Here is a 27,558-nt window from a genome sequence, read left to right as displayed (position 1 = left end):
GGCAATTAGTATGCTTGACTGCTATTTGTAACATCCTAAAATACAGATGCCTTTAACTAACCCATTACCCATCATCCAAACAAAATGAGGCAAGCTTTATGATATAGGCAATTTTACTCCACTTCTTTCATACAGCTGGGTCTCCAGATTTTTTGAGGGACCCCAGCAGCCTTTTCAGTATATGAAAAAATCTTGGAACTAAAAAGACAGCATCACAAACTATAGAATCTACCATGCAAAATTCTGTAATATATTATATATACACAATATTTATTTATTTATGATCTCTACACCCAATGTGGGGCTTGAACTCATGATCCCAAGATCAAGAGTTGCATGCTCTTCTCACTGAGCAGCCAGGCACCCTTAACATACAGAATTTGCTGTAAAAAATAATTTATTTAGTTGTATATGAAAGAAATACAAAATTTAATCTAAAATAATTTTCCAAAAATTATTCTGATCATGTCAGCCTATTTCAAGAAGTTATACAAATAATCCATTGCTAATTAGCAACAGAATTTTAAGATATCACTGAATTCTGCTGTTAACAAAGCAACTATTAACAAGGATAAAAGTATGTCTTCCACTTATATTATCACCAACGTCACCAACAATCCTACTGAATATCGTGTACCAGAATATCATATAATTAACAATATTTTTAAATAATCAAGCCCCCCAGTACCTAAGTAAAGCTCATCATGACAGAAAAAATTGGGGATGAAATTATAAGAAGAATGGCAACAATATACAAAGGACACATGTGTCATTTTGATATACTGAAATAAAGTAATAAAAAGCAGGAATTGCAGAATAGTTTATGAATCCTTTGATGTAATAACATTTTAAAAATTGGTGAGTCTTCCGCAAATATCATTCTCAATGGAGAAAAACTGAAAGCTTTTCCGCTAAGGTCAGGAACACGGCAGGGATGTCCGTTATCACCACTGCTATTCAACATAGTACTGGAAGCCCTAGCCTCAGCAATCAGACAACAAAAGGAAATTAAAGGCATCCAAATCGGCAAAGAAGAAGTCAAACTATCACTCTTCGCAGATGATATGATAATATATGTGGAAAACCCAAAAGACTCCACTCCAAAACTGCTAGAACTTGTACAGGAATTCAGTAAAGTGTCAGGATATAAAATCAATGCACAGAAATCAGTTGCATTTCTCTACACCAACAACAAGACAGAAGAAAGAGAAATTAAGGAGTCCATCCCATTTACAATTGCACCCAAAACCATAAGATACCTAGGAATAAACCTAACCAAAGAGACTAAGAATCTATACACAGAAAACTATAAAGTACTCATGAAAGAAATTGAGGAAGACACAAAGAAATGGAAAAATGTTCCATGCTCCTGGATTGGAAGAATAAATATTGTGAAAATATCTATGCTACCTAAAGCAATCTACACATTTAATGCAATTCCTATCAAAGTACCATCCATTTTTTTCAAAGAAATGGAACAAATAATCCTAAAATTTATATGGAACCAGAAAAGACCTCGAATGGCCAAAGCAAAATTGAAAAAGAAAGCCAAAGTTGGTGGCATCACAATTCCGGACTTCAAGCTCTATTACAAAGCTGTCATCATCAAGACAGCATGGTACTGGCACAAAAACAGACACATAGATCAATGGAACAGAATAGAGAGCCCAGAAATAGACCCTCAACTCTATGGTCAACTCATCTTCGACAAAGCAGGAAAGAATGTCCAATGGAAAAAAGACAGCCTCTTCAATAAATGGTGATGGGAAAATTGGACGGCCACATGCAGAAAAATGAAATTGGATCATTTCCTTACACCACACACGAAAATAGACTCAAAGTGGATGAAGGACCTCAATGTGAGAAAGGAATCCATCAAAATCCTTGAGGAGAACACAGGCAGCAAGCTCTTTGACCTCAGCCACAGCAACATCTTCCTAGGAACATCACCAAAGGGAAGGGAAGCAAGGGCAAAAATGAACTCTTGGGATTTTATCAAGATCAAAAGCTTTTGCACAGCAAAGGAAACAGTTAACAAAACCAAAAGACAACTGACAGAATGGGAGAAGATATTTGCAAATGACATATCAGATAAAGGGCTAGTGTCCAAAATCTATAAAGAACTTAGCAAACTCAACACCCAAAGAACAAATAATCCAATCAAGAAATGGGCAGAAGACATGAACAGACATTTCTGCAAAGAAGACATCCAGATGGCCAACAGACACATGAAAAAGTGCTCCATATCACTCGGCATCAGGGAAATACAAATCAAAACCACAATGAGATATCACCTCACACCAGTCAGAATGGCTAAAATTAACAAGTCAGGGAATGACAGATGCTGACGAGGATGCGGAGAAAGGGGAACCCTCCTACACTGTTGGTGGGAATGCAAGCTGGTGCAACCACTCTGGAAAACAGCATGGAGGTTCCTCAAAATGTTGAAAATAGAACTACCCTATGACCCAGCAATTGCACTGCTGGGTATTTACCCTAAAGATACAAACGTAGTGATCCGAAGGGGCACGTGCACCCAAATGTTTATAGCAGCAATGTCTACAATAGCCAAACTATGGAAAGAACCTAGATGTCCATCAACAGACGAATGGATAAAGAAGATGTGGTATATATACACAATGGAATACTATGCAGCCATCAAAAGAAATGAAATCTTGCCATTTGCGACAACGTGGATGGAACTAGAGGGTATCATGCTTAGAGAAATAAGTCAATCGGAGAAAGACAACTATCATATGATCTCCCTGATATGAGGGAGAGAAGATGCAACATGGGGAGTTAAGGGGGTAGGAGAAGAGTAAATGAAACAAGATGGGATTGGGAGGAAGACAAACCATAAGTGACTCTTAATCTCACAAAACAAACTGAGGGTTGATGGGGGGAGGGGGGTTGGGCAAGGGGGGGTGGGGTTATGGACATTGGGGAGGGTATGTGCTATGGTGAGTGCTGTGAAGTGTGTAAACCTGGCAATTCACAGACCTGTACCCCTGGGGATAAAAATATATTATATGTTTATTAAAAATAAAATTTAAAAAAAATTGGTGAGTCTTCACACCCATTAGGATGGCTATTTTTACAAAGACTGAAAATAACAAGTGCTGGCAAGGATGTGGAAAAATTGGAATCTTTACACATTGCTGGTGGGGGGGAATGATGCAACCACTTGGAAAACAGTATGGCCATTCCTCAAAAAGCTAACCATAGAATCACCCATAATCCAGTAATTCCATTCCTAGGTATATACCCAAGGGAACTGAAAGCAGGGACTCAAACAGATATTTGTACATCACTGTTCACAGCAGCATTATTCACAATAACTAAAATGTAGAAACAACTCAAAACTCCATCAGTGTATGAATGGATAAGCAAAAGGTGCTATATATACACAATATAATAGTAATCAGCCTTAAAAAGGAAGGAAATTCTAACACATGCTACAACGTAGATAAACCTTGAAGACATGCTAAGTGAAATAAGCCAGTCACAAAGGAACAAATATTGTGTGATTCCACTTATAAGAGATACCTAAAGCAGTCAAATTTATAAAGACACAAAGTAGAATGGTAGTCATCAGCAGCTGGGAGAAGGAGGAATGGAGACTTATGGTTTAATAGGTAGAGCTGCAGTTTGGGAAGATGAAACAGTTCTGGAGATGGATGGTGATGATGTTTGCAAAATGTGAATGTACTTAATGCCACTGAATTGAACACTTAAAAATAGTTCAAATGGGGGGGGGGCGCCTGGGTGGCTCAGTGGTTTAAAGCCTCTGCCTTCGGCTCAGGTCATGATCCCAGGGTCCTGGGATCGAGCCACACATCGGGCTCTCTGCTCCACGGGGAGCCTGCTTCCTCCTCTCTCTTTCTGCCTGCCTCTCTGCCTACTTGTGATCTCTGTCTGTGAAATAAATAAGTAAAACCTTTAAAAAAAATAGTTCAAATGGTATATTTTATGTTATGTACATTTTGCCACCAAAAAAAAATGGTGAATCTTGGGAATGGCTATATGGGTTTTATTATACTATTCTTGCAACTTTTCTAAAGATTTATAATTTCCAAAATTAAAAAGCTGAATAGAAAGACTTAACACTGAGTTTTGAATTATAAAAGTAGTGTCACACAGCTGTAAACACAAATTTAAATAAATACTTATTTAAAAGCTCCTTAATTAAAAAAAAAATCCAATAGTACCATCTTAGTGCTGAAATTAGATTAAATCCACAAACAACTGACTTTACACAAATCTTTCTGTTAAAAAAGAACTATTTCTTAATATTATTAAAGAGAAGTCTTTGTGGGGCACCTAGATGGCTCAGTTGGTTAAGTGTCTGCCTTTGGCTCAGACCAATCCCAGAGTCCTGGGATGGAGCCCCATATTGAGCAGGGAGCCCACTTCGCCTTCTCCCTCTGCTGTTCCCCTGCTTGTTCTCGCGCGCTCTCTCTCTCTCTCTCTCTCTCAAATAAATAAATAAATAACCTTTTAAAAATAATAAAAATAAAAAGAAGCCTTTGAACCCCACTCTCAAAACACTGAACTTTGATTACCAGGTAACAAGTTCAGAAGAGAGCAGAATAGTGTGCAATCATAAACAAATCATCTCCTTGGAAGCAAACCTTCTGACTAATTCTAGGTCTAAATAGCAACATTCCTATTACTGTTTATACTTGTAATTAGCCAGAAGCCTTTGCTTCCAAAAGCCACTTGTAACATCAGATAGCAAACGTAGTGACCCATATTGAAGCTAGATATGCTATCAGACAACTAATACAGTTGTGAGTCAAAGAACAAACTTGAGGGGTGCCTGGCTGGCTCAGTCAGTTAAGCAGCCTACTCTTTTTTTTTTTTTTTTAAAGATTTTATTTATTTACTTGACACAGAGAGAGATCACAAGTAGGCAGAGACGCAGGCAGAGGGGGCGGGGGGGAAGCAGGCTCCCCGCTGAGCAGGGAGCCCAATGTGGGGCTCGATCCCAGGACCCTGAGATCATGACCTGAGCTGAAGGCAGAGGCTTAAGCCACTGAGCCACCCAGGCGCCCCAGCAGCCTACTCTTGATTTCGGCTCAGGTCATGATCTCAGGGTCCTGGGATTAAGCACAGAGTTGGGGTCTGCGTTTAGTATGGAGTTTGCTTGAGATTCTCTCTTCCTCCCCCTTTGTCTCTCCTTCTGCTCTCTCTCTCTCTCAAATAAATAAATAAGATCTATTTTTTAAAAGGAAAAAAAAGAAAGAGAAAGAAAAAAAAAAAAAAACAAATTTCATTTCGTACCAGTTAGTTCCTCATGGAACTTTGAGCCATTAAAATGGCAATACAGTATCAACAGGCATCATCTTAGAATATTAAGAAAAATAACATATCCAACGCTTCTGAAATATCAAGTTCTCTAGACAGATATGAATAGCAAGAAAATACAAAATAGATTCAGAAGAGATATATTAAACATAAGCTACTGAGGGAAGAAGAAAATTTGTATCCCCCAAATATTCCGCATTCTTAAAACTAAAAGAACGGGAAAAAATGATTTTTTTAAACATGAAATTCTTAATATAATCACAGGGCTCAAAAGCTATCAATGATATAATCTACAAATATGGTTATATTTACATAGGAGTTGCACATAAAGCAGTAATATGTAATGGTTAATAAAGTGGCTTAATTATGAACTATATTTAAATTGACTGTAGAATAACTTTCTCTTTGACTATATCAAATGACTCAACTTGTATGAATCTCTGCTGCTGTTTGCTATATAAAATTATAGCAAGCTAAACCATGTGCTCCCAAAGTTTATAAAATATTCTGGAATACTTAGGATAAAATCAGTTTCAAACTAACTATAAGCTTATTCGAGATGTTTACCAAAATAGAACTTACAACACATAGAATCCTTTTTAATTTTTTTTTATTTATTTACTTTATTTGATAGACAGAGATTACAAGTAGGCAGAAAGGCAGGCAGAGAGAGAGAGGGAAGCAGGCTCCCTGCTGAGCAGAGAGCCCGAAGAGGGACTCGATCCCAGGATGTTGGGATCATGACCTGGGCTGAAGGCAGAGGCTTTAACCCACTGAGACACCCAGGCATCCTAGAATCCTTTTTATAAGTATAACTAATTTCTTAGCTAGAATCTTTTTTCTTTTGTATTTTCATTGAGATATACCATAGACACTGCAATCAAAGAGTATAGCTCCATGAATTTGCACAAAGAAAACACACCTGTGTACCATCACCCAGATCAAGATAGATTTTACCAACATCCCAGAAGTTCCCTCCCACTCTCTACCCACCCAACACTCCACACAGTAAATACTATGCTGATTCTGTGTCCATAAATTAGTTTTGCCTGTTTTGAACTTTATATTAAGAAACCATAGTATGTACTCTTTTGTGTCTGGCTTCTCTAGCTTAACATTACATCTGTGAGATTTACGAATACTATTAAAAGCAGCAGGAATTTGCTTTTTTTATTACTATATAGTATTCTTTTTTGTAAACACACACAATTTGTTAACCCATTCTAGTAACTGGTGGATATTTGGGCTGTTTTGTTTTGGGACCATTATAAATATGCTGCCACGAACACTATAGTACATGTCATTCAGAGCACACATGTATCCATTTCTGAAGGACACATACTTACATAGGTAGAACTGCAGAGTCAGAGAGAATTTTTATGTTCAGCTTACTGCCAAACCATTTTGCAAAGTGACTATACAAGTTTATACCCTGCTAGAATCCAATTGCTCCACAATGGAATCCTTTTAAATAAGGTTCAACCCAAATGAACTGCTACATTAATAAATAAACGGAGTTTTCGTTTCAAAGAGTTTGAACTTAATTGTAGGTAGGATCTGACTAGTTGAACAGTTAATCAATGCTCACATGTGAATTTAACCAAAATGCTTAAATACCAGTTTATATTTCACCAAAATAAAATCAAAGCCTTATTTCCCCCCCCCGACAACATATATCATTAATATAGGCTCAACTCTTAAAGGATAACAAAATTCTCCCATATTTATCATTAGATAAACACAAGACCAACCGATTATATTCCTAGAATTGGCAAATCTCTGCATAAAGCGTGAACTGGTGAAGAGCAATTCAAACATTCTTTCAGCACTGATATGAAAAACACGGTTGATATAAAGTCTTCCATGAAGATCTTTCTCAGGAACATTTTCTGGGGAAACAAACAAACAAACCACAGGACTGAAAGGGAAGAAACCAAGGAATGGTAATTTCAAGATTTTGTTTTGTTTGTTTTGTTACAAAATGATTTTTAAATGTGATTACAATGATCAGCACATTCCAAAACACTATTAAAACTCTAAATTGGCATTATATACATAGGTACTGTATGTAAGTATACATAATATACATCTAATGAAACTATATATGATCAATGTTTCAGTCATCAAAACCCAAAAGATATAAAAATACCTAACTTAAATGATATCAAACTCCCATAATATATCACTCAAGAGTCTTTCAAAAGTGATAGGATTAATACTGGAACACACAGGAATGTATCTACCACAGCAATTAGCAGGTCTTATTTCTAAATGCTCATATATTCAGTATATATTAAGTCATGAATGGCTCTAACACTTGTTGCACTCACTAACTTGGAAGGCTGAATAATGTTTCCAGCCTGATTTAAAGCTGACTGCCCCAAGATAAGTATCATCATATTCACAACCTATTCTCAATACCACACATTAAAAGAACTAAGAAGTCCTTCTGAAAAGTATTCTTCAAAGCTAAATAATGGAATATTACATTTTTGGGGGAGCCTGATAATGATAATGATGTTGAAAACTATTGGTGGCAATAAAGAAACTATATCTGTTTCTCCTCATGTTCCCTAGAAACATTATATAAAATAGTCCTGCTTATAGGGTACTTACTATAAGTCAGGCACTGTACTAAGCACCTTACAGTATCCATTCATCTTAACCCCACAGCAATCCTGGGAGATGGGTGGTATCATTATCATCTCACCATATAGATGAGGAAAACTGAGGAACGGATTGCCAGAGCTCCATAACTAGTGACTAACTGAAATGGAACTTGAATTCACTGCAGCTCCAGGGCACACAAACTTATCCTCTATTTTATACTGCCAGGAGTTTAATTTAGAAAGGAAGGGAAAAAGGAAAGGAAAGGGAAGGGAAGGAAAGGAAAGGGTAAAAAGAGAGAGAGAGAAAGAGAGAGAGAGAGAGAGAAGAAAAAAGCTAGGAATAAGAGCCTGGTAAAAAGGAAATAAAGTAAAGCAATCCAATATGAAATTTTAATGATTTCAGGACTGGGATTATTTATCTCAAAGATCATGCTCCATCAATACAGAATAAAAACTGTGACAAGAGCTCCTCATATTACAAGATATGCTCTAAAAATTAGCTGTGTAGAGCATCAGTCAATATTAAACCCTTGGGAAACAGTCTGGTCAAGTAAAGGCAGTAATCTAAGAATCAGAACAATTCTTCTTCCTTCATCCCAAGTATTGTTTTTTTTTTCTCCCTCATTAAATAATTTGTGTCTATTTTGTTACAGGTGCAAAGAACTTAGGGATATCAGGCAGGTACGGATTTACCTTTTCCCTGCAACAATACTATGTGTAGGCAAAAGCTAGTCACGGCAATTTCAAATAATGGCTCTTTTGATATAGAAATAAATCACTGAAGTGAGGTAACATGCTAAGGTTTTGCAAGATAACTACCCAATTAGGCTTGAGAAATAGCTTTTTCTGAAATAGAACATATGTTCATTGTAAAAATAATTCATATATTCACAAAGAAAGAGAACTAGTACAGGTGCTTCTATTGATCCTGCTCGTTTCCCTCAGATCTTATCCCGATTTGAATTACATCTTTATTGGCTTATTGACTTATTTATTGCCTCTCTCCTGCAGAAGAGTCCAAGTTCCATGTGAGTAGGGACCATGTCAATTTTAAACAACTGTATACATCAGGTACTAGGCATGTAAGTATTAAATTACTATTTTTAATAAATACTGAGGATGCTAAAAAAAAAGTACCTTCGGATCAATTTTTATTTATAGGACTATCATTTTACAACCATATTTTTTAGCTTTTTATCTTGAATAATTTTTTATTTACAATTAATGACACCAGGTATTATTCCCACCCTTTCCCAGTAATGTCCTTTTTCTGTACAAGGATCCAATCCAAAATGTCACTTTGCATTTAATTGTTTTATCTCTCTTGTCTCTTCCAATAGTAATAGTCCCTCATGCTTTCCTTGTTTTTTAATGGCCTTACACACTTGAGGAACCCTGGTCAGGTATTTTGTAGACTGTCCCTCAGTTTGGGTTTGTCTGTTTTTTCATGATTAGACTGGGGTTGTGGATTTGGGGAAGAATGCCCACAGAGGTGAAGTGCCCTTCTTAGCAAATTCAGGGGATCTGGGCTATCAGTGTGATTTATGATAACGGTACCCATGATCACTTGGTTAAAGTGCCGTGTGGGAGGTTCTTCCACTGTAAAGTTACCATGTTCACTTTTCCATGTTCTGTTTGCTACAAATGAGTCACTAAGTTCAACCCACCCTCAAGAGAGGGAGAACTAAGCTCCACCTCCTAGAAGGGGGAGTATCTATGTATATTATTTAAAACTCTGTAAGGAAGACTTGTGCTTTCTCCCCCATTTACATATTTATTTGATCATTTATATCAGTATGGGCTCATGAGTAGTTATTTTATACTTTAGGTTATAATCCAGTGCTATCATTATTTATTTTTTTGCTCAATTTTTTTTTTTTTTTTTTGCTTTGGCCATTAGGAGCTCTTTCAGGTTGACTCCTATGCCCTTTTGATACTTTTTTTTTTTTAACATTTCTTTATTTCTGGCCCCAAAGAAAACTCCAGCCTCATTTTGTGTATTCCCCACCTCAGCCCTAGAAGCATTCATTTCTCTAAGGAGTTCTCAAACTGCAATTTTTCAAAAGTAAGTTTCTTGTTCCATTCATGAAGGAAAGAAAATTACACTCATATAGACATTTTAACGTATTTTCACATTTCACTTAAACTCCATTATTAGATAAATTGTTCTGTATTATGACTGACAAAATAGAATTCGTGGTACTACTGCTAGAAATTAATACCTTTGTATGTAAATTAATTCAAAGAAGTAAGGACATGAAATAAACTATTTCCACCTGGGATTATTTATTTATGACATACACAGTATTTTAAAGCCTCCTGTCCAAGTAACATCACCAATAATATTGCTGTAACTATGAAGCTAGGAACTAGTGTATCAAATAGGGAAAGGAACACCACTCAACCTGGTAGTAGGTTACTATTTCCAATAAAGAAGAAATATTTCTTGAATTGAAAATATTCAAACCTATCCGTTTGAAAGTGGCCAGTGGAAATGATGGGAAGAGTGAGACAGATATATAAATATGAGAAGGATACAGGCATAAAGGAATAAAACATATGTTGATAATGTTTAAAGGGTTCACGAAAAATGTACAAGATAGATATGCAAGAACAGCAGATGATTGGAGTTTGAGTAACTAAGAACACACAATTTGTTATATCTTCTATCTTCTAAAAACTGGTGACCGGCTGTCTTCTAGACTCAAATTGAGGGCTTTCTTTGCATCTGAAAACCCAAGTTCAATTTGAGAGTGTTGCTCAAAAACCTGACTCAGATAACTATGTCAGGGTTACCTGGTTTAGTCTCATGGCGGCTTCCCTGATGTGCTAGACTATTTTCATGGCTTTTTCTCAGCTTTCTCCAGAGGTCTACTTGTCCTCACCTTTAGTAATCAATAAGCATCACGTGATATTTGATTTCTGCTTTTCTTTGCTTGACTTTCCAGTTCATCCTATTCTGTCAGCTATAGGTCATGGATTCTAGTTTTGCTATTCTAATGTGCCCCTCCCCTAGCCTAAGCTTTGCCTGACTTAGCTTCCATTCTCAACATATGTGACTTTGGTTAGGGAATCCTGTCACACGTTCTAATCCTAGCTATATACAATTAAACTTAACTCTGTCATGACACAGCCCAAGGGTCTCACGCCATCAGCCAGCGTGTCAGCTTCCACCTAAGGCTCTACCTCCTGGCGCAGAGGTTTCACAGACTCCCCATGACATGAGAGAGCAGGGCAGGTGAAGAAGTAAATCCTAACAGCAACAGAAATATTACCATGACTGAAAACATGGCCATAAATTCCTTATACTTGTAGATATGGATACATTGTGTCAACTCATCTTCACCTACCAGGAAACCCCTAGCACCTACTCATAGGCTCTAAACCCCTACCCAAAACTGGAAATGTAGTTAATAAGCTGAAGAAAGATTATCAGCAACAACATTCCAGATAAAGACGGTTTTACCTCTTATTCTGTGAAGTATTACATGTCAAATTTTTAAGTTCATCTATGGTTTAACAGATTAAAACACAATGCTTAGCATTTTGTTCAGGAGCTGGCAGCCCAGAACACATGTCCAGAAGGACAGAAATATCCCCAAAAAGGCACCCTTCAATCTTGGTGGGTTCTAAGCTGCCTACCATAGAGTAAGAACATTTAAAAAAGAAGCCAGTCGGGGCGCCTGGGTGGCTCAGTGGGCTAAAGCCTCTGCCTTCAGCTCAGGTCATGATCCCAGGGTCCTGCGATCGAGCCCCGCATTGGGCTCTCTGCTCAGCGAGAAGCCTGCTTCCTCCTCTCTCTCTGCCTGCCTCTCTGCCTACTTGTGATCTCTGTCAAATAAATAAATAAAATCTTAAAAAAAAAAAAAAAAAAGAAGCCAGTCAAAGCAGATTCTAGGCTAAGTTTCCAGATATGGGCTTCAATTAAACTCTACATCAAAGGGACTGAACTAGTTGTTTCCGGTCCCTCCGTGAGATAGTCCATGATGCTCTGCTCTGCAGATTCCACTCAGGGATACATGAGCCTAGAGGGAGTCTCTACTTCAAAATGGTCCAGTGCCCCCCTCCCAAAGATTACAATCTCTAGGTGGCAGAAAAGAGGAAAAAAGGAAATCCTCTCATTTTCTCAGGCAGAATGCTCACAAGGGTAGATCAAAATACTATCATTTTAAATAAAATGATATTGGGTTTAAAATAATCTGCCATCTACCTAACTCCCTCTAAATCCACAGACAAATTTCCTGCGATGGTTTACTTCTTTGGACCTTTCTTATTTTCCTCAGATCACTGATTTCAAGTGTCTTCATAACCTCACAACTTCCAGAAAATAAAAAAAAAAAAAAAAGATTCATTATAATATGCATTTAAATATGTCTGATAAGCCTAAGATTTTGGAATCTGCTTAGTGAAAACAATACAAGTACTTGATTTATTATGTAATGATAATCTAATAAGAAAGAAGCTATCCTATGCACCTTAAAGAAAACCTCCGCAAAAGAAGGCCCAATGTTACATGTAAGGTCTTACTGCTGTAAAACCAGTCTTTAAAGGGATGCCAGTAAGGGAGGAAATGGGATCAGGGCTCACATGCAATGCAGCAACTACGGTACTGTTAATCTTAATTTCTAGATATGAATGCATCTTATATGAGATTTAGTATTATCCTTTACGAAGCTTATCGTTAATGTTAATCTAATAGGATCAATAAGGAAACTTCTTTTTAAGGACCATTCTTACGAAAGAGCAGGTAAGAGAGGAGGAAAATAAATCCCTGTTTTGGCGTCACTTACCTATCTGGCCACTGGGTGCCAGAGTAGATCTTCCTAAAGTCAGAGGTTCAGCCAAGCAGATTACTAATTCACACGGCTGCATACCAAAGCATGAATGGTAAGGACACTAAGAGAATCTTCTCATTCATGGAGCTGAATCTTTTTTTAAAAAAACCTCTCAACTATCTTTTCAAAAGAACTCAACAACTGTCTTCTTAATGCATTCTGTGATTTTTAGGAACTACTGAATTTTTATTTATGTATTTAAAAGCAATAGATTTAGTTTTCACTAAAGATCCTTGATACAGTGTTCCCAAACCAAAATTGATTCAGATTTGGTTTTCATAGATTTCAGACTTCAGATGTCAACAATCTAACAGTTTAAAAACAAACAAACAAACAAAAAGGTTCCTTAAAATGCCCACTTAATAAGTATGATAAGCCCCAGCTATTAACTTAGAGAAGGCAGAGAGACCATGATTTCTTATGAAGTTTCTTTTAAACAATTCTCTGCTTTTGTATCTCTCTTTTTTTCCTTCCTTTTTTCTTTTTTGTCAGTAGTGAAAGGAAAGTACAATTATGGTGTCTGGAACACTATGCAGGTTTTTACTTAGATTTGCTTTTCCATTGCTACTGCGTCATCTTCATTGACTCAAGGCCTGGAATTCTAAAAGTTACATGTGATGGAGATCTCCAAATTCCAAGCTTCTGAAAAGTGGAGATGGGTGAGACCTAGTTACTTCTTTCTCCTATTTTCTATTAACTTCCACCTTTCTTTTGGTTCTTTATAGAGTGAGAATGTGTCTAATACAACTAAATCCTCATTCTGTACTCACCCAATACAAACATAAACATTAAAAGACACAACAAATTTTATTAAAATTTATAAGAAATTCTCTACCTTCATCAACAGAATCTGAGGTGCTGCTTTTATCCAGAGAAAGATATTCATTTTTATTCAAGTCCAGTGATTTTGACGACACTCTGCTTAATCTCTTTTCTGAAGTTAGTAAAGGACTCTTTTTCATCTGTTTCTCATTTTGGGGTTCCTCTTTCTCTAGCCCCTAAAAGGCAAATAATCCAATTTAAAAAACAGATTATTGGCTTAGATTTTAAGGAGGAATCTTTAAAAACAAAAATGCTTTGAAATGCAGCTCTTTGGAAAATATGTTATTTTTACATCACATTTCCAATATAGTCCATAAAATATTGATAAATAGTAATATATTATCTTATAATATACTTATGTATTAATAAACAATAAACTTATGAAGAACATCATAAAAAAGAACTCACAGTTAACATCATGTGAATCACTTAAGCAGAAGGGAAAGGGGAGCAGAGGACAAAAATAATGGAAGAGCAGTTTCTTTGGGGTAGGCAAGGGAGCGGAATCAAATCCAATTAGTGTCCCCAGACAATACCTGCCCCATCATCTCAAGGAAGAGAACTCCCCCATTCTCAAGACCAGTAACTACAGGGGAAAGGGAAAGAAAATAGAAAGATAAGAGTCACATAAGAGTACAGTAGAGGAGATTGGATTAATAGGAAACATTAATTTCATAGCAAACTTGAAAGAACACAGTTGGCTTTGCTGTTAAGGGATTAAGGAATTGGGCATTAAAAGATATTCAATATATGATACTATCTGTACTTTCTGGGGTGATTTAATCAAGGCACATCATTTCCATAATAAATTTAATGTTAGGCATTAAAGTCTGAATGCTATTACTATGTTATTATTCAAGTAGGATTCTATTATAATTGGGTTTAACCTAGTCAAAGGACTGACCCTAGTCAAAAGACTGATTCTTTAAGCAGAGATCACTGCCAAAATTGAGACTTGATTTATTTGGGAGTTCCACACTACAAAGCAACATGCTTACTAGCTGACCCAGAATCTCTTCAGCAGATGCTAAATAGAGTAACCTTCCATACATATTTCTCCTGTTGTTTGTAATTAAGATATGGCTCCTATTATAAAGAATATGGACAGATAGTTTCAGGAAAAGTAACAGTCACTATTTTTGAGTGGTTGGCAGCTGCACAATTTTTATTTCTTTGTAGTCTTTTCTGTATTTCCTGGATTTTTCAAAGAATATTAATTTTATGACTTTAAAAAGTTATAATTCATCTTAAAATGTTTTAAAACTATTATTTTTCAGTTTTTGTTATTTCCAACTTTCTAGGAAGTAAAAATGACACAAAGTAAGTGATGTATGATATTTTTTGACCTCTGAGAATCTCATTACACTGTTCTTGAATGAAAAAAAAGGAGTTGGGGGTGCCTGGGTGGCTAAGTCCTTAAAGCATCTGCCTTGGGCTCAGGTCCTGGGATCAAGCCCTGCATCAGACCCCCTACTCAGCAGGAAGCCTGCTTCCCTCTCTCCCACTCCCCCTGCTTGTGTTCCTCTTCCTGTGTCTCTCTCTGTCAAATAAATAAAATCTTTAAAAAAAAAAGGAGTGGACTTCCATATTACTTGTTTCTATAACCTGAAAACATCTATACAAAACATCAATGAATGTATGGTCAATCTTAAAACATTAATGCCTTCCTCTATATTCCATTCTCTTTCCTTAAAGGAAATATGACATCCTTTAGGGACAAAACTAGAAGCAAGAACCAAAGGATTAACTATTCTAAGAGCAGGTACAGAAGACAATATCAAGGCAGTACGTAGTAAGAAAGACTCAAGAGTAGTAGTTTTGAGAATCCAGTCCTCAAAGTCAGGCTTTTGTAAAAGGATCAGGAGATTGCAAGAAATGTCCTATCCTGTTACCTCCCTAAAATTGAGTGGTTTGGTTTTCTCAGTGAGAACATATAAAGAGATTAGCACCCAGAATCACCTCCCATATATCAGCAGTAAGTTCCTAAGGGTCTCTAGATGAATAGTTTGTCAAGAAATCCACAGTACAAATTCAGACTGGGATAGATGCATGACAGTTGCCGGAAACAAGCTGGTAAGTTGATGGACTCTACATACTCTGTTTCAATGTTTTCCTGACACTTATTCACAGATGCTGGTTGGCTCCAAGTGAGAAGATAGAAAAAGGCCCTCGCTGGCTACATGCAGATTCACCTTAAAATAATAGCTTATGGTTATTGAATACTTAATGTGTATTAGGGATCGTTCAAAGCACTTTCACATATATTAATTCATTTAATCCTTATTTAAAAACCCTATGGGGTATTACTGTCTTCATCTTATAACTGAGAAAACAAAAGCATAGAAATGTGAAGTAATTAAGTTGACTTCTTTAAAGGCATTCAGGTAGCAAGTGGCAGAGGCAGGATTTGAAAGCAACCCTCTGCTTTAAACCAAGAAATTCAGGTGCAGCCCAGACTTGCATCCCCAATCAGCAGAACGAAAACCCTACCATAGGAGGACTCTCAGCACTCAGAATGTGGTCTCCAAATACCATCCTTCATGAAGAACTGTGGCCCATTAGGAAAATGGTTGATACTGAGTCTGGGACAGTAAGTGTACAGTGTGCCTAGGTCACATTATTGTGATAGAAAGAAAGGAAGCCATCAAAGATTACTGATCATTTCAAAAAAGACAAAACAGGGGCACCTGTGTGGCTCAGTGGGTTAAGCTTCTGCCTTCGGCTCAGGTCATGATCTCAGGGTTCTGGGATCAAGCCCCACATTGGGGTCTCTGGCTCAGCGGGGAGCCTGCTCCCCCCCCCCCCCCCCCCGCGTGCCTCTCTGCCTACTTGTGATCTCTCTCTCTGTGTCAAATAAATAAAATCTTTTAAAAAGAAAAAAAAGCAGCCAACCTGAAGGGGCTCCCATTGGCAGAGGAGACAAAATGAGCATTAAAAAAAATAATGACTAAAATGATAGAAACTCATTGAAATTAAAAAAAAAAAAAAAAGCAATGGGCTTATAATGATAGTTGAAAAAATAAAAGAAGAAACTAAGTAACATGAATTAACCTGATGTGCCTGCTTTCATAGTCAAGAAGCACCTCCTGTTATTCAAGCATGTGGCACAGGGTTCTCATCTTCCCTTTCAAAAGAGATTTTTCCTACCACTTAATCTGAAAAATCTGCTAACTACAAATTACTCTACCTTATTATATTTTTAATGATGTCTATCCCCCTTAGAGACTAATGCTCAGGAAACTGTCTAGTAGTTCTGCACCATATCCAGCTCTGAATAAAACCACACATCATTCCCTTATAACCTCTGCTACTTATAGACTTAAAACCTTTCTCCTAAGACAAAGGAGCAGCCTGACATCTTAAATTTTTAAACATTTTGTACAGTATATTTTTATTTGATCTTGCATTATGATTAACACATGGCAGCATCAGATATATTTTAAAAGGGATATCATGCACTAACTTTTGGTGGATTTCCATCAATTGACTCTGCTTCTGAAACCCGATTAACTGATTCTCGGGTAAAACTGATGGACTTGGAAAATTTTTCATCTCTCTCCCCACAGTCATCCAAGCTACTTCTTCCTGGACTTCTGTAAGAAACACATCATTATAGAATATAATCAAGGTCAATTCCACACAAATAAGTGATTCAGTCTCCCCACTGAGGTCCTTTGCTATTATAAAGCATTTTGACAACAAATGGGTGTTTGTAATGTTACAAATAAGCCCTAATTATAACAAGGCCATCTTCTTAAATCACATGCAGATTGACTTTATTTCTGAAAACAAAATATGCTCACATGGGATTTTATAAATTTCAGAAACCATTAAAAAATTAACCAAGTACAAGCGGCTGTAACAACAGTTAATACAATGAATATTATAGCTTATTTAAATTTCAGTTATGAACCCCACAAAGCTTTGAAAGGTGCAGGGCAGGGGTCTGAGTTGGATGCCAGTCAACTCCAGAAGGCAATTTCAGATCTCCTTCCTTCTGATTCAGTTCCAGCTGAGGTGGTGAGTCCCTCCCAGAAGGGGGAGCTCCTGATATCTGAGCACAGACCCCATCAATCAGTCCATGCCCACCTTCTTGCTCTTCTCATTCCTAAGAATAAAGTTTAAGGAACAGCTCTCATATGGCCCTAGGAACATGACACTAACAAATGTGCTGAGACCTACTTTTCCTCTCTTAGGGAAGAGCATAAAGAAAGGAAAATCTATGAAACATAAAAGGAGTACAACTGATCTAATGTCTAGGTCTCAAACTTACTAAGCAATTATTCCAATGTAATCTTTGCTTACATAGAGACTTAAAGCTCTTCTAAAATAAAGTAGCAGCCTAACATCTTCAGCCATGTCATCCTGAGGAACACCCCTATTCTACCCTACCCAAATAACACTTAGATCTGCCACCAAGTCACTCTTGGCCAGGCAAAATGGCAGGGCTGAGGGGACCCAACAAGAAAAATGGCTCCTTGGAGACTAGCCCAGCAAATGAGTATCTGCATGTGAGGATTTTAAGGATGGGAGTGAACTTCAGAGAAATACAGAAAGGAAAAAGGAGGGATAATGATGGAGAAAATGAAAATGAAGATGAAGATGGAATAGCTGAGGAAATAAAGGTTTGAGACAGATACACTTCTTTCAGGAAGTGGGAAGAAAGGGAAAAGGAGAAGGGGGATGAGGATCTGGCTACACATTCTCTAAGAAAGCACTCAATCACCAGAAGACAACAGCAACCTTTCTGGTGACTTCAAAAAGCTGGACCTTAGAGGATATGAAGAATCTGCTAAAAAATATTCAGTCTCTTCTTCTTTAAAGACTAGAAACTCCTCGAGTTGGCAGTGACCCTAGAGCTCATCGAGTTGAACTGCCTAATTTCAGAGGTGAATAAAGTGAGGATCAGAAAGACAAGAAGATTGGTTTGAGGTTGTGCAGCTACTTGGTGGCCAAGTCCAGACTAGAACCCAGATCTTCTCCATCATAATCCAAGGATCTCTGCATTATGTCAATTGTTTCCAAGACCTAAGAGAGACTAGTAAACTTTACAAGAAGAGTAGTACAATGGAAATTTTTAACTTTACAGAAAACTAATAAAATATGCATGTGCAACCACATTAAAAAAAGACTAAAATATTGATGCTGAGCTGAAATGGTATAAAGAGGATCAGCATAACTAGAAAGCTACCTAAATAAAGGAAAAATTGTATACATGGTGGACTTCTGAAAGCTTTCTATATTAAGATTTATTTGCTATAGAATGTTTAAGTAAGAGTTCTATTAAGATATAATTCACGTACCATAAAATTCACCCATTTAAAGTGTAAAATACAGTGGTTGCAGAGTTGCACAATCATGATCACCACTATCTTGTTTTAGAACATGTTCATCCCCAAAAAGAAATCCTGTACCCATTAGCAATCACTCCCCATTCCCTCTTCCTCCCAGCCTCTGGCAACTACTAATCTTTCTGTCCCTATGGCTCTACTCATTCTGGATTCCATCTCATATCCATGGAACCATACGATATGTGGTCTTTGGTGACTTGCTCCTTTCACTTGCTTATTTCACTTATAAAGTCTACTATAGAATTTTAATGTATTACCCCTAGTTGTTTTTACTGCTATGACCTCAATCACCATTGGACAAAATGTACTTTTATTTGCACAGGCTAATAAAAATATCCACTCTTCCCAGTGGATACCTACCAGTCAAAAATGATCTCTCTCATCTCTGAATTTCTTTATCACATTATCTATTGCTACTCTTGGCCTTTATTATTTTCAACCTTGTATTATAATTATTTGCATTCCCCACAGTACCATCAGTCCCTTTCATTAACGCACTCAATATTTGTTGAGTACCAACTACATGTCAAACACCACACTAGGGTTTTCTCGAGGAAATATCATATTATCTTTGTATTCCTCAAAGTATCTACCAGCTAGTTTATTTTATTGTTATCTATAAGATCAGAGATGTCACTAGGTACTTCTCCAGATCCTTAAGAAAAAGCTTTACTAAAACCACACTTTTAGTAAATCCTAGATGACACAGTTACAAAATTGACATTTCCTTATATGTCCTGTATTTGCTTACCAATTTAGCACTACTACTCACTGTCCTCACCTTTCACTGCATTCCACTACAGAGAACAAAGAGGCAAATTCTACCCAATGATGAATTAATAGAAATTCTAAATTAGGAAAGTCTAAAATAATTCTGCTTGAATTCATGATTAATAAATCGTGAAATTTCAAAACATTTTGCTCTACCTGGGCTGTGCATTATCCTCGATCGACAGAGACAAGTTTTCCATCTCTTCAGCATTTAAGCCTAGCTCATTGCCATAGTTCTGCTGGAGCAGCTGCCAGAATTCCTGTCTGGTCAAGCTCTAAAAGGACAGAAAAATTACACTGAGTATTGGAAAAGATAGGCTAGGATAACACAGTGATTCAAAACATGAATTCTGAAGTCAAAATGATCTGTTGTGCAGATTCTAAATGTGTAACTTTGGTAGTTATTTGACCTTTCTAGATGTCAGTTTTCTGTATCTGTAAAAAAAATGTGTCAACAAAACTTATACAACAGGATTGATAGTGGGAGTTGATAAAATGCTGATTTTAAAGTGTGTAACATAATAACTACTGTAAATGAGAAATATGATGTTTAAAATGGTCTTTTCGTAGAATAGTTTGTTCACAATATCAGGCAATCACCAATGTGAAATTTAAATTCTATAATCCAACCCCTCTGCTGTGACCACTGGATCAACACTCAGAGTTCCAATCATCAATTCAGAATCATCTTCTTAATCTGTAATGTATCTGAATATTTCAACCATTTTAAAAACCTTATATATCAGGGGTGCCTGGGTAGCTCAGCTGAGCATCTGCCTTTGGCTCAGGTCATAATCCCAAGGTCCTGGGATCCAGCCCAGCATTGGGCTCTTTGCTCAGCAGGTAGCCTGCTTCTCCTTCCCCTCTCCCTCTCTCTGCCTGCTGCTCCCCCTGCTTGTGCTCTGTCAAATAAATAAATAAAATCTTAAAAAAAAAAATGATATATCAGTAAACTTTAAGTTATATTTTCCTCAAATATAAAAGGCAACAGGCTAGAATTCAGAGTATTTTCTCTGATTTACTTTTAACAAAATCCAACTTGTTCTTTGTAGGTATCATATCAGAGTTAAAATCATCTAATACCAAAAACTTGTACATTACATAGCAAAACAAAAACCGTAAGAGTATGATAACCAATGGTCTGATTTTTAGAAATATTTTAGGTCTAATATAATTACATGATTAAGCAAGGTAAAGGGAGGCAACATAACACCTGAGGCAACTGTTGGCAAGATTCTTCCTCTCATTCATCCAACAAATATTTATTTAGAACCTACCAAACATGTATCACTGCACTAGATGGCCAAGGAGGGCAAAAGTAAGGTACAAGAAAGCAAAAATGGACTTTTCAGACTTCATCAAGATAAAAAGCTTCTCCACAGCAAAGTAAACAGTCAACAGAACTAAGAGGAAACCCACAGAATAGGAGATGATACTCTGCAAGTGACATTACAGATAAAGGGCTGGTATCCAAGATCTATAAAGAACTTCTCAAACTCAACACCCAAAACACAAATAATCCAGTCAAGAAATGGGCAGAAGACATGAACAGATACTTCTCCAAAGACATACAAATGGCTAACAGACACATGAAAAAATGTTCAACATCTCTAGCCATCAGGGAAATACAAATCAAAACCATAATGAGGGTGCCTGGGTGGCTCAGTTGGTTAAGCGTCTGCCTTTGGCTCCGGTTGTGATCCCAGGGTCCTGGGAGAGAGTCCTACATCGGGCTCCCTGCTCCACAGGGAGTCTGCTTCTCCCTCTGCCCCTCCCCTCACTCATTCTCTTAACCTTGACTTTCTCTCAAATAAATAAATCTTTAAAAAAGATTTATTTACACCAGTTAGAATGGCAAAAATTATTAAGATGGGAAAAAACAAATGTTGGTGAGGATGTGGAGAAAAAGGAACACTCTTGCACTGTTGGTGGGAATGCAAGCTGGTACAGCCACTCTGGAGAACAGTATGGAGTTTCTTCAAGACATTAAAAGTAGAGCTATCCTATGAGCCAGCAATTGCACTACTAGGTATTTACCCCAAAGATACAGATGTAGTGAAAAGGAGGGGCACATGCACCCCAATGTTCATAGCAGCAATGTCCACAATAGCCAAACTCTGGAAGGAGCTGAGATGTCCTTCAACAGATGAATGGATAAAGAAGGTGTGGTTCATATATACAATGGAATATTACTCAGTCATCAGAAAGGATGGATTCCTACCATTTGCATCGACATGGATGGAACTGGAGGGGATTATGCTAAGTGAAATAAGTCAAGCAGAAAAAGACAATTATCATATGGTTTCACTCATATGTGGAACATAAGGAATAGCATGGAGGAACACAGGGGAAAGGAAGGAAAAGTGAATAGGAAGAAATCAGAGAGGAAGACAAACCATGAGAGACTCTGGACTCTAGGAACCAAACTGAGGGTTACAGAAGGGAGGGGGGTGGGGGGAGGGGGTAAACAGGTGATGGATATTAAGGAGGACTCGTGTGGTGATGAGCACTGGGTGTTATACACAACTAATGAATCATTGAACACTACATCTAAAACTAATGACGTACTGTATAGGCTAATTGAACATAATAATAAAAAAATAATGTATAAGTTAAGCTCCTTGCTCTCAAACAACTTAAATATAGTTGAAGAACCATGAGAGACTTTTTAAGTTAAATATAATGGGCTATAATTTATTAAGTACTAAAGTACTAGTAGAATCAACATATAAAAGCCTAAATGCAAGAAATATTACTGTGCATTTACATGTAATATTTGTATTAGATAAGGCTACACACTGGAGAAGGGTCTTCAGCAGAGCTGAAGGAAGGACATGAATGGGGAAAATGGAAAAATGAGGAAATACAAATACAGAATACATACATAAAGAACATAGGTAATCCTTGCTTTTTGTTTTTTAGGTTTATTTATTTTTATTTTAGAGAAAGCAAGCACACACACTCATGTGGGTGAGGGGAGAGGCATAGGGAAAGGGAAAGAGAGACTCCTCAAGCAGAGGATTCTGCTTGAGGAATCATGGACCCCCAAGGCAAGGCTTGATCCCAGGACCCTGAGATCATGACCTGAGCCCAAATCAAGAGTTGGCCACCTAACTGACTAAGCCATCCAGATGCCCCAGGTAATACTTGTTCAGAAGTCAGTTAACAGTTTATTCACCTAACTGGAGTAAAAAACTTAAAGTCAAAAAAATTAAGTCAGATTTGAAGTCAGAAAATAAAGACAGGGAGATCTAATGAGGCCTAAACATACATATGCCTTAAATTCCTCCCTGATATTTCCCTTGACAATTGCCACTTCTTTATTTTCTTCCTCCTCGTTTCTTCTCCCTGTCTGGTGGCTATGGAATCTTTGTTACATTACACTAGATGACCTTCAGTATATTTCATGGAACCTCAAAGAGATGAGAATAAAATTTCTACACTTTAGACCACCAGTTTTCAATCTGCCATACCCAGACTACTGGGTTTCTACAAGAGCAGCTGAAGAAAATTCAGATATTATCAGTACTTTAAAAAATCAAAAATATCCAAACAGTTACCTACAATAAAGTTATTCAAGCTAAGTAATTGTCAGGGCTCTCTGGGTCTGAATTACATTAGCCTTGAGGAGTTATCTAAGGCTGATAAGAAACTCTCATTGTAAATAATGTGTGTCTAACAAACAATAATGTTCTAACATTTTATTATTTAGTGTACACCACTTGTTTGATGGGCAAAGTCTTTTGAAGATTAGTGTCCATGAAAGAAAAAATAAAAAGGATAACTAGTAGCAGAGAAAGTTAAGGAACCACTGTCCTTCATCCTAAAGATACCCCCACACATTTCTTTTCTGACTTCCACACCAGAAAAGCCATTTGTGAATAGCAATTAGCTCATACTAATAACTCATCTTTCAAAGACACTACCTTTGAAATACTTTTAGTGTCATAAATGGATGGTTAACTTTATAAAGAGAAACAAGAAAATTTCAATATACTTATGGAAGATTAACCTTTTACAAAAACTTCTCTGGAATAATAAAAATCAAAGTATTCCAAACAGACTAAAGGAAGTAGATAAACTAATGATAAATATTCAGACAGCTTTCCAAGAGTGAAAGACATGAAATGTAGACGTAAAATAGTAACAACAAAAATGCAACTTTAAAATATATTATCAAATACTATCAGGAAGTTAACAGTAAATAGGGTAATACACTTTTTTTAATCTATTAGTTCATATATAAAGTGTATTTTTATATACAAATATAAAAGTATATACTTACTATTTTATATAAAGGTATAAAGTATGTACATATATATAAATTAATGGAAAACAAAATTGAATTCATTTAATCATCTTTTTTACCATCTTAAATTCACCATCTTACAGATCTGCTAATTTGTTAAAAATAACTTTTTCTAGGGACGCCTGGGTGGCCCAGTCGGTTAAGCTGCTGCCTTCGGCTCAGGTTATGATCCCAGGGTCCTGGGATGGAGTCCCACATTGGGCTCCTTGTCCGGCAGGGAGCCTGTTTCTCTCTCTACCTCTGCCTGCCACTCTGCCTGCTTGTGCTCTCTCTCTGACAAATAAATAAATAAAATCTTTTAAACAAATCTTAAAAAAATAAAAAATAAAAAATAAAAAAAATAATAACTTTTTCTACAAAGTTGGTCAGAAGTCACAAAAAATGTGGTTATTGTGCTAAATGTGGTAGTCATGCTGAATATTTAAACATTAAAACATATACCCAGACTGATATTCATAATTCTCTGAATAATAATAATTATCTGAATTAGGTTGTTTCAAAAAACAACCTAAATTTTAAACAAAGGCAGACCACCTACCTGCAAACAATGGAGGGTCTCCTGGGTTCAGCCGGCAGAGAGTACTTTAACAAAATAAAGATGAACCAAGTAGCAATCAGATAAGACTCAAGTCAGAAGATCAATTTCTGGCCCAGAAAGCTTTGTATTCTAAGTATTCTGCAGTCTTTATCTGCAGCAGAGTTCCAAATACTTAATGACAACTATGTGAAATCACTGCTTCAATCTTCTCGTTTTTGTTATGAGAGCCTTCTCCTTATGAAAGACATGTTCTATTGAGTTTAAAGCACATTATTTGTCACTTCCTGTTATGTAGTTAGTACCAGCACTCTTTCCGAGGTTGCAGGTCAGAATGCAGAAGTGGTAGTTACACCTCACTCTACAGGTTCCTAAGCCACTCCCACTAGAAGAGGCTAGGTAAACAGGGTTTTATTAAAGGGACAGATCTCAATTTCTTCGGTTCCACGCAAGATTAGAAACAATAAAATGCCAATGAAAATATCTGCTTGTGCTCAACTTTGTAAGATGCCTATCACAATATTATTCCAATCTCATTTTAGAGATTAAATATATTAGGGGTTAAATTTTTTCTCCATGCTAACACGTTCTATTCAACTCTGGCAATGTCATTATTACTTCTTCATATGCTGCTTCTTCAGTATTGATGTAGCAGTTCTAGCAGACTTGTGCATTAACCCTTTACAACTTTCAAGATTACTTCTTGAGTATTATAAATGGAATGCCAGGAAATAGCAGGAAGAGCAAGCTATTCAGGTTGAGCAATTACAATAAGCACTCAGCACATCATTCATCACTGAAAAGTTTACATCTTCATGACTCAATAGTTCTTTCCTTTAAAAATATTTTTTACTTTCTTCAGAATAATTTCCTGGCAGGGACCTGGACTGCAATGAACACTACTGAGAGTCTCATCTACCAATTTCAATTTATTTCTCCGAATTAAAATTTTCTTCTAAATGAAAAATCACACTTTGCCTCAATTTCTACCTAGTTATTTCATTTAATTTAGTAAGATATATAGACAACATCAAATGTTACTCAATGAACTGCAAGGATATCATTTTGGGGGGGTTGCTAAAACCTAATAAATCTATGCAATAGCAGAATGAAGGACCAGAGCGACACTGGAGAATACTACTCCAAACTGTAGAGAGCACACCTGGGGGCTAGAGTCCACTGTCTAAAAAATTAGTGCTTTTGACTTGATATGGTAGTTCTCAAAGGCTGAAACTGTGGCTAGATATCCTTACTCTACTATGGTAACCAAATTACTATGAGAAAAATATGGATTAGCTGTACTGGAAATGATTTTGTATACCTTTGCTAAATATAAAAATCCCTAGAGTAAACCATGAATATACAGTAAATTTAGGAGGCTTAAGGGGGAAAACAGGACCTGACCCTTCCCTCGTACACAAAGGCTGAGTAGAAGAGGAGCCACCAGCAAGAAAGAATGAGGGAAATACCAGGGAGGTAAGAGCAAAGTCCAGAAGGAATGATATCATGGAAATCAAGGGAAGAAGGTGCTCAAAATGGCGGAAGCATATAGCAGTGTGGAATGCTGCCGACAGAGCAAGTACAAGGAGCACATACATGGCGAGTACAAGGGTGCCAGGGAGTGAAACAGCCTGGAAAACAAGTTCAATATGACTAGCACTGGTGGAAGGGAAAGAAGGGGAAGGGGGAAGGAAGGAGTCAGTGGGGAAGGGGGAAGCAGCCAGGGCATGAGGAGCCTTGCAAGCGATGCTAAAGAATATGGGGTTTACACTGTTCAAATATAATAAGCCACCTACTAATTTCACATAGAAAAGTAAAAAGTTCAAAACTGTGTTTTTGAGAGACACTCTTTTAAAACTATTATCACTGTAGTAACAATCTAAGGGACAGATTACAGTGTTAAAAAGAGATCATTAGAAGACTACTGTAATGGTTCAAGCTAGAAATAATGAGGGGCTTCATGAAAAACATGACATGGCTGGAAAAGAAGAGGTAAGAAACAAGGATACCTCCAGGTTTCTGGCTTGGGGGACCAGGTAGGACACATACACTTCACTGACCAAGGGAAAAAGGGTGGAGGAGTTCTACTAATCAAAAAGGTAAACAAGAGGGAACAACATAAGAATCCAAATACTTCCCCCTTACCAGGCTATTTTATAGAAAATGTAACTAAAATAGTTAGCAATTTTACATTTATTTTTTCCAGGTAGGTTTGAATGTTGCACTTACTAGATTTATAGCACTACTAGAAAACTTCTAGATTTCCAAGTAATTCCAAAAGAAGTGATCATTGGGGAGAAGCCCAAGAAAAAGTAAGGGGATTTGATAAGGCTGAGGAGTCTACAGAAGGATGGATGACACTCTTCCAAAAGGTCTCAAAATTTGACATTAACTTCATCAACTGACCACCTTTTGGAGAACGGCCTCAGCACTGTTGGCACCCTGAAGCTGTGCTCAGAGTAGCTGACGTTAAGGAGCCACACTCACAGACGGCATACACTCACTCAGTAGCAAATACACTCACGGACAATAGGGGAGCAGGCCTTTCTAAACATCCGAAGTCTTTCCTTCTGCCACACTGGGTGCCTCAACACCTTGGCAGCCAGGTATTAGTAATCAGAAACTTGCATGATAAGCATGGAATCAGAGCAAAGGTGGACAGTTTTCAAGGACCAATTGTGATGTTGGTGTGGCCAGATGATTCATCTCTATACATTGTCTAGTGATCACAGTCTGCCTCTGTGACTCTATTTTTCTGTCCTAAGTCCTAAGTTCTTGGCCTAAGTCCAGCCAAACCCCCTTCTTCAGACTGACATATTCCTTCTTTATATATACTAACACAATCAATCAACTGTTTTAAACCCATTTTCTCCCCAACACCCCTGAGGAACAGGACACTCTTTAGTCATTCTCCTATTAGCAATTCCCAAAATAGAAGCTAGAATGACAGATACCATAATTTGGAGAGGGAGGGGGTCTGTATACATCTGAAGAGCCCCTCTTATCATCTCATCCCTAA

At 37.1% G+C, this 27,558-nt stretch overlaps 1 protein-coding gene across 4 annotated transcripts in view; it reads right to left on the bottom strand.

Moving 5' to 3' along the window:
- The window catches only part of GRAMD1C (GRAM domain containing 1C), a 93,006-nt gene that overhangs the window by 17,149 nt on the left and 48,299 nt on the right, over positions 1–27,558 (bottom strand). Inside the window, exons 1-5 of one of the 4 annotated variants that reach the window (XM_047725159.1) lie at positions 27,044–27,143; positions 19,852–19,970; positions 17,037–17,166; positions 13,587–13,749; positions 7,059–7,196 (exon numbers count right to left, since the gene is read on the bottom strand). In XM_047725159.1, the coding sequence (XP_047581115.1) occupies positions 7,059–7,196; positions 13,587–13,749; positions 17,037–17,166; positions 19,852–19,895 (475 nt within the window). In that variant the 5' untranslated portion in view covers positions 19,896–19,970; positions 27,044–27,143. Of the gene's footprint in view, positions 1–7,058; positions 7,197–13,586; positions 13,750–17,036; positions 17,167–19,851; positions 19,971–24,542; positions 24,861–27,043; positions 27,144–27,558 lie in introns of those variants that run through there. The other 3 variants (XM_047725166.1, XM_047725152.1, XM_047725142.1) reach the window with 3 other exon arrangements.

The sequence above is a fragment of the Lutra lutra genome, chromosome 1 (assembly GCF_902655055.1).
Source record: "Lutra lutra chromosome 1, mLutLut1.2, whole genome shotgun sequence".
Classification (NCBI taxonomy): domain Eukaryota; kingdom Metazoa; phylum Chordata; class Mammalia; order Carnivora; family Mustelidae; genus Lutra; species Lutra lutra.
Note: the sequence above shows the minus strand (reverse complement) of the source record. Positions and strands in the feature narration are given on the sequence as shown.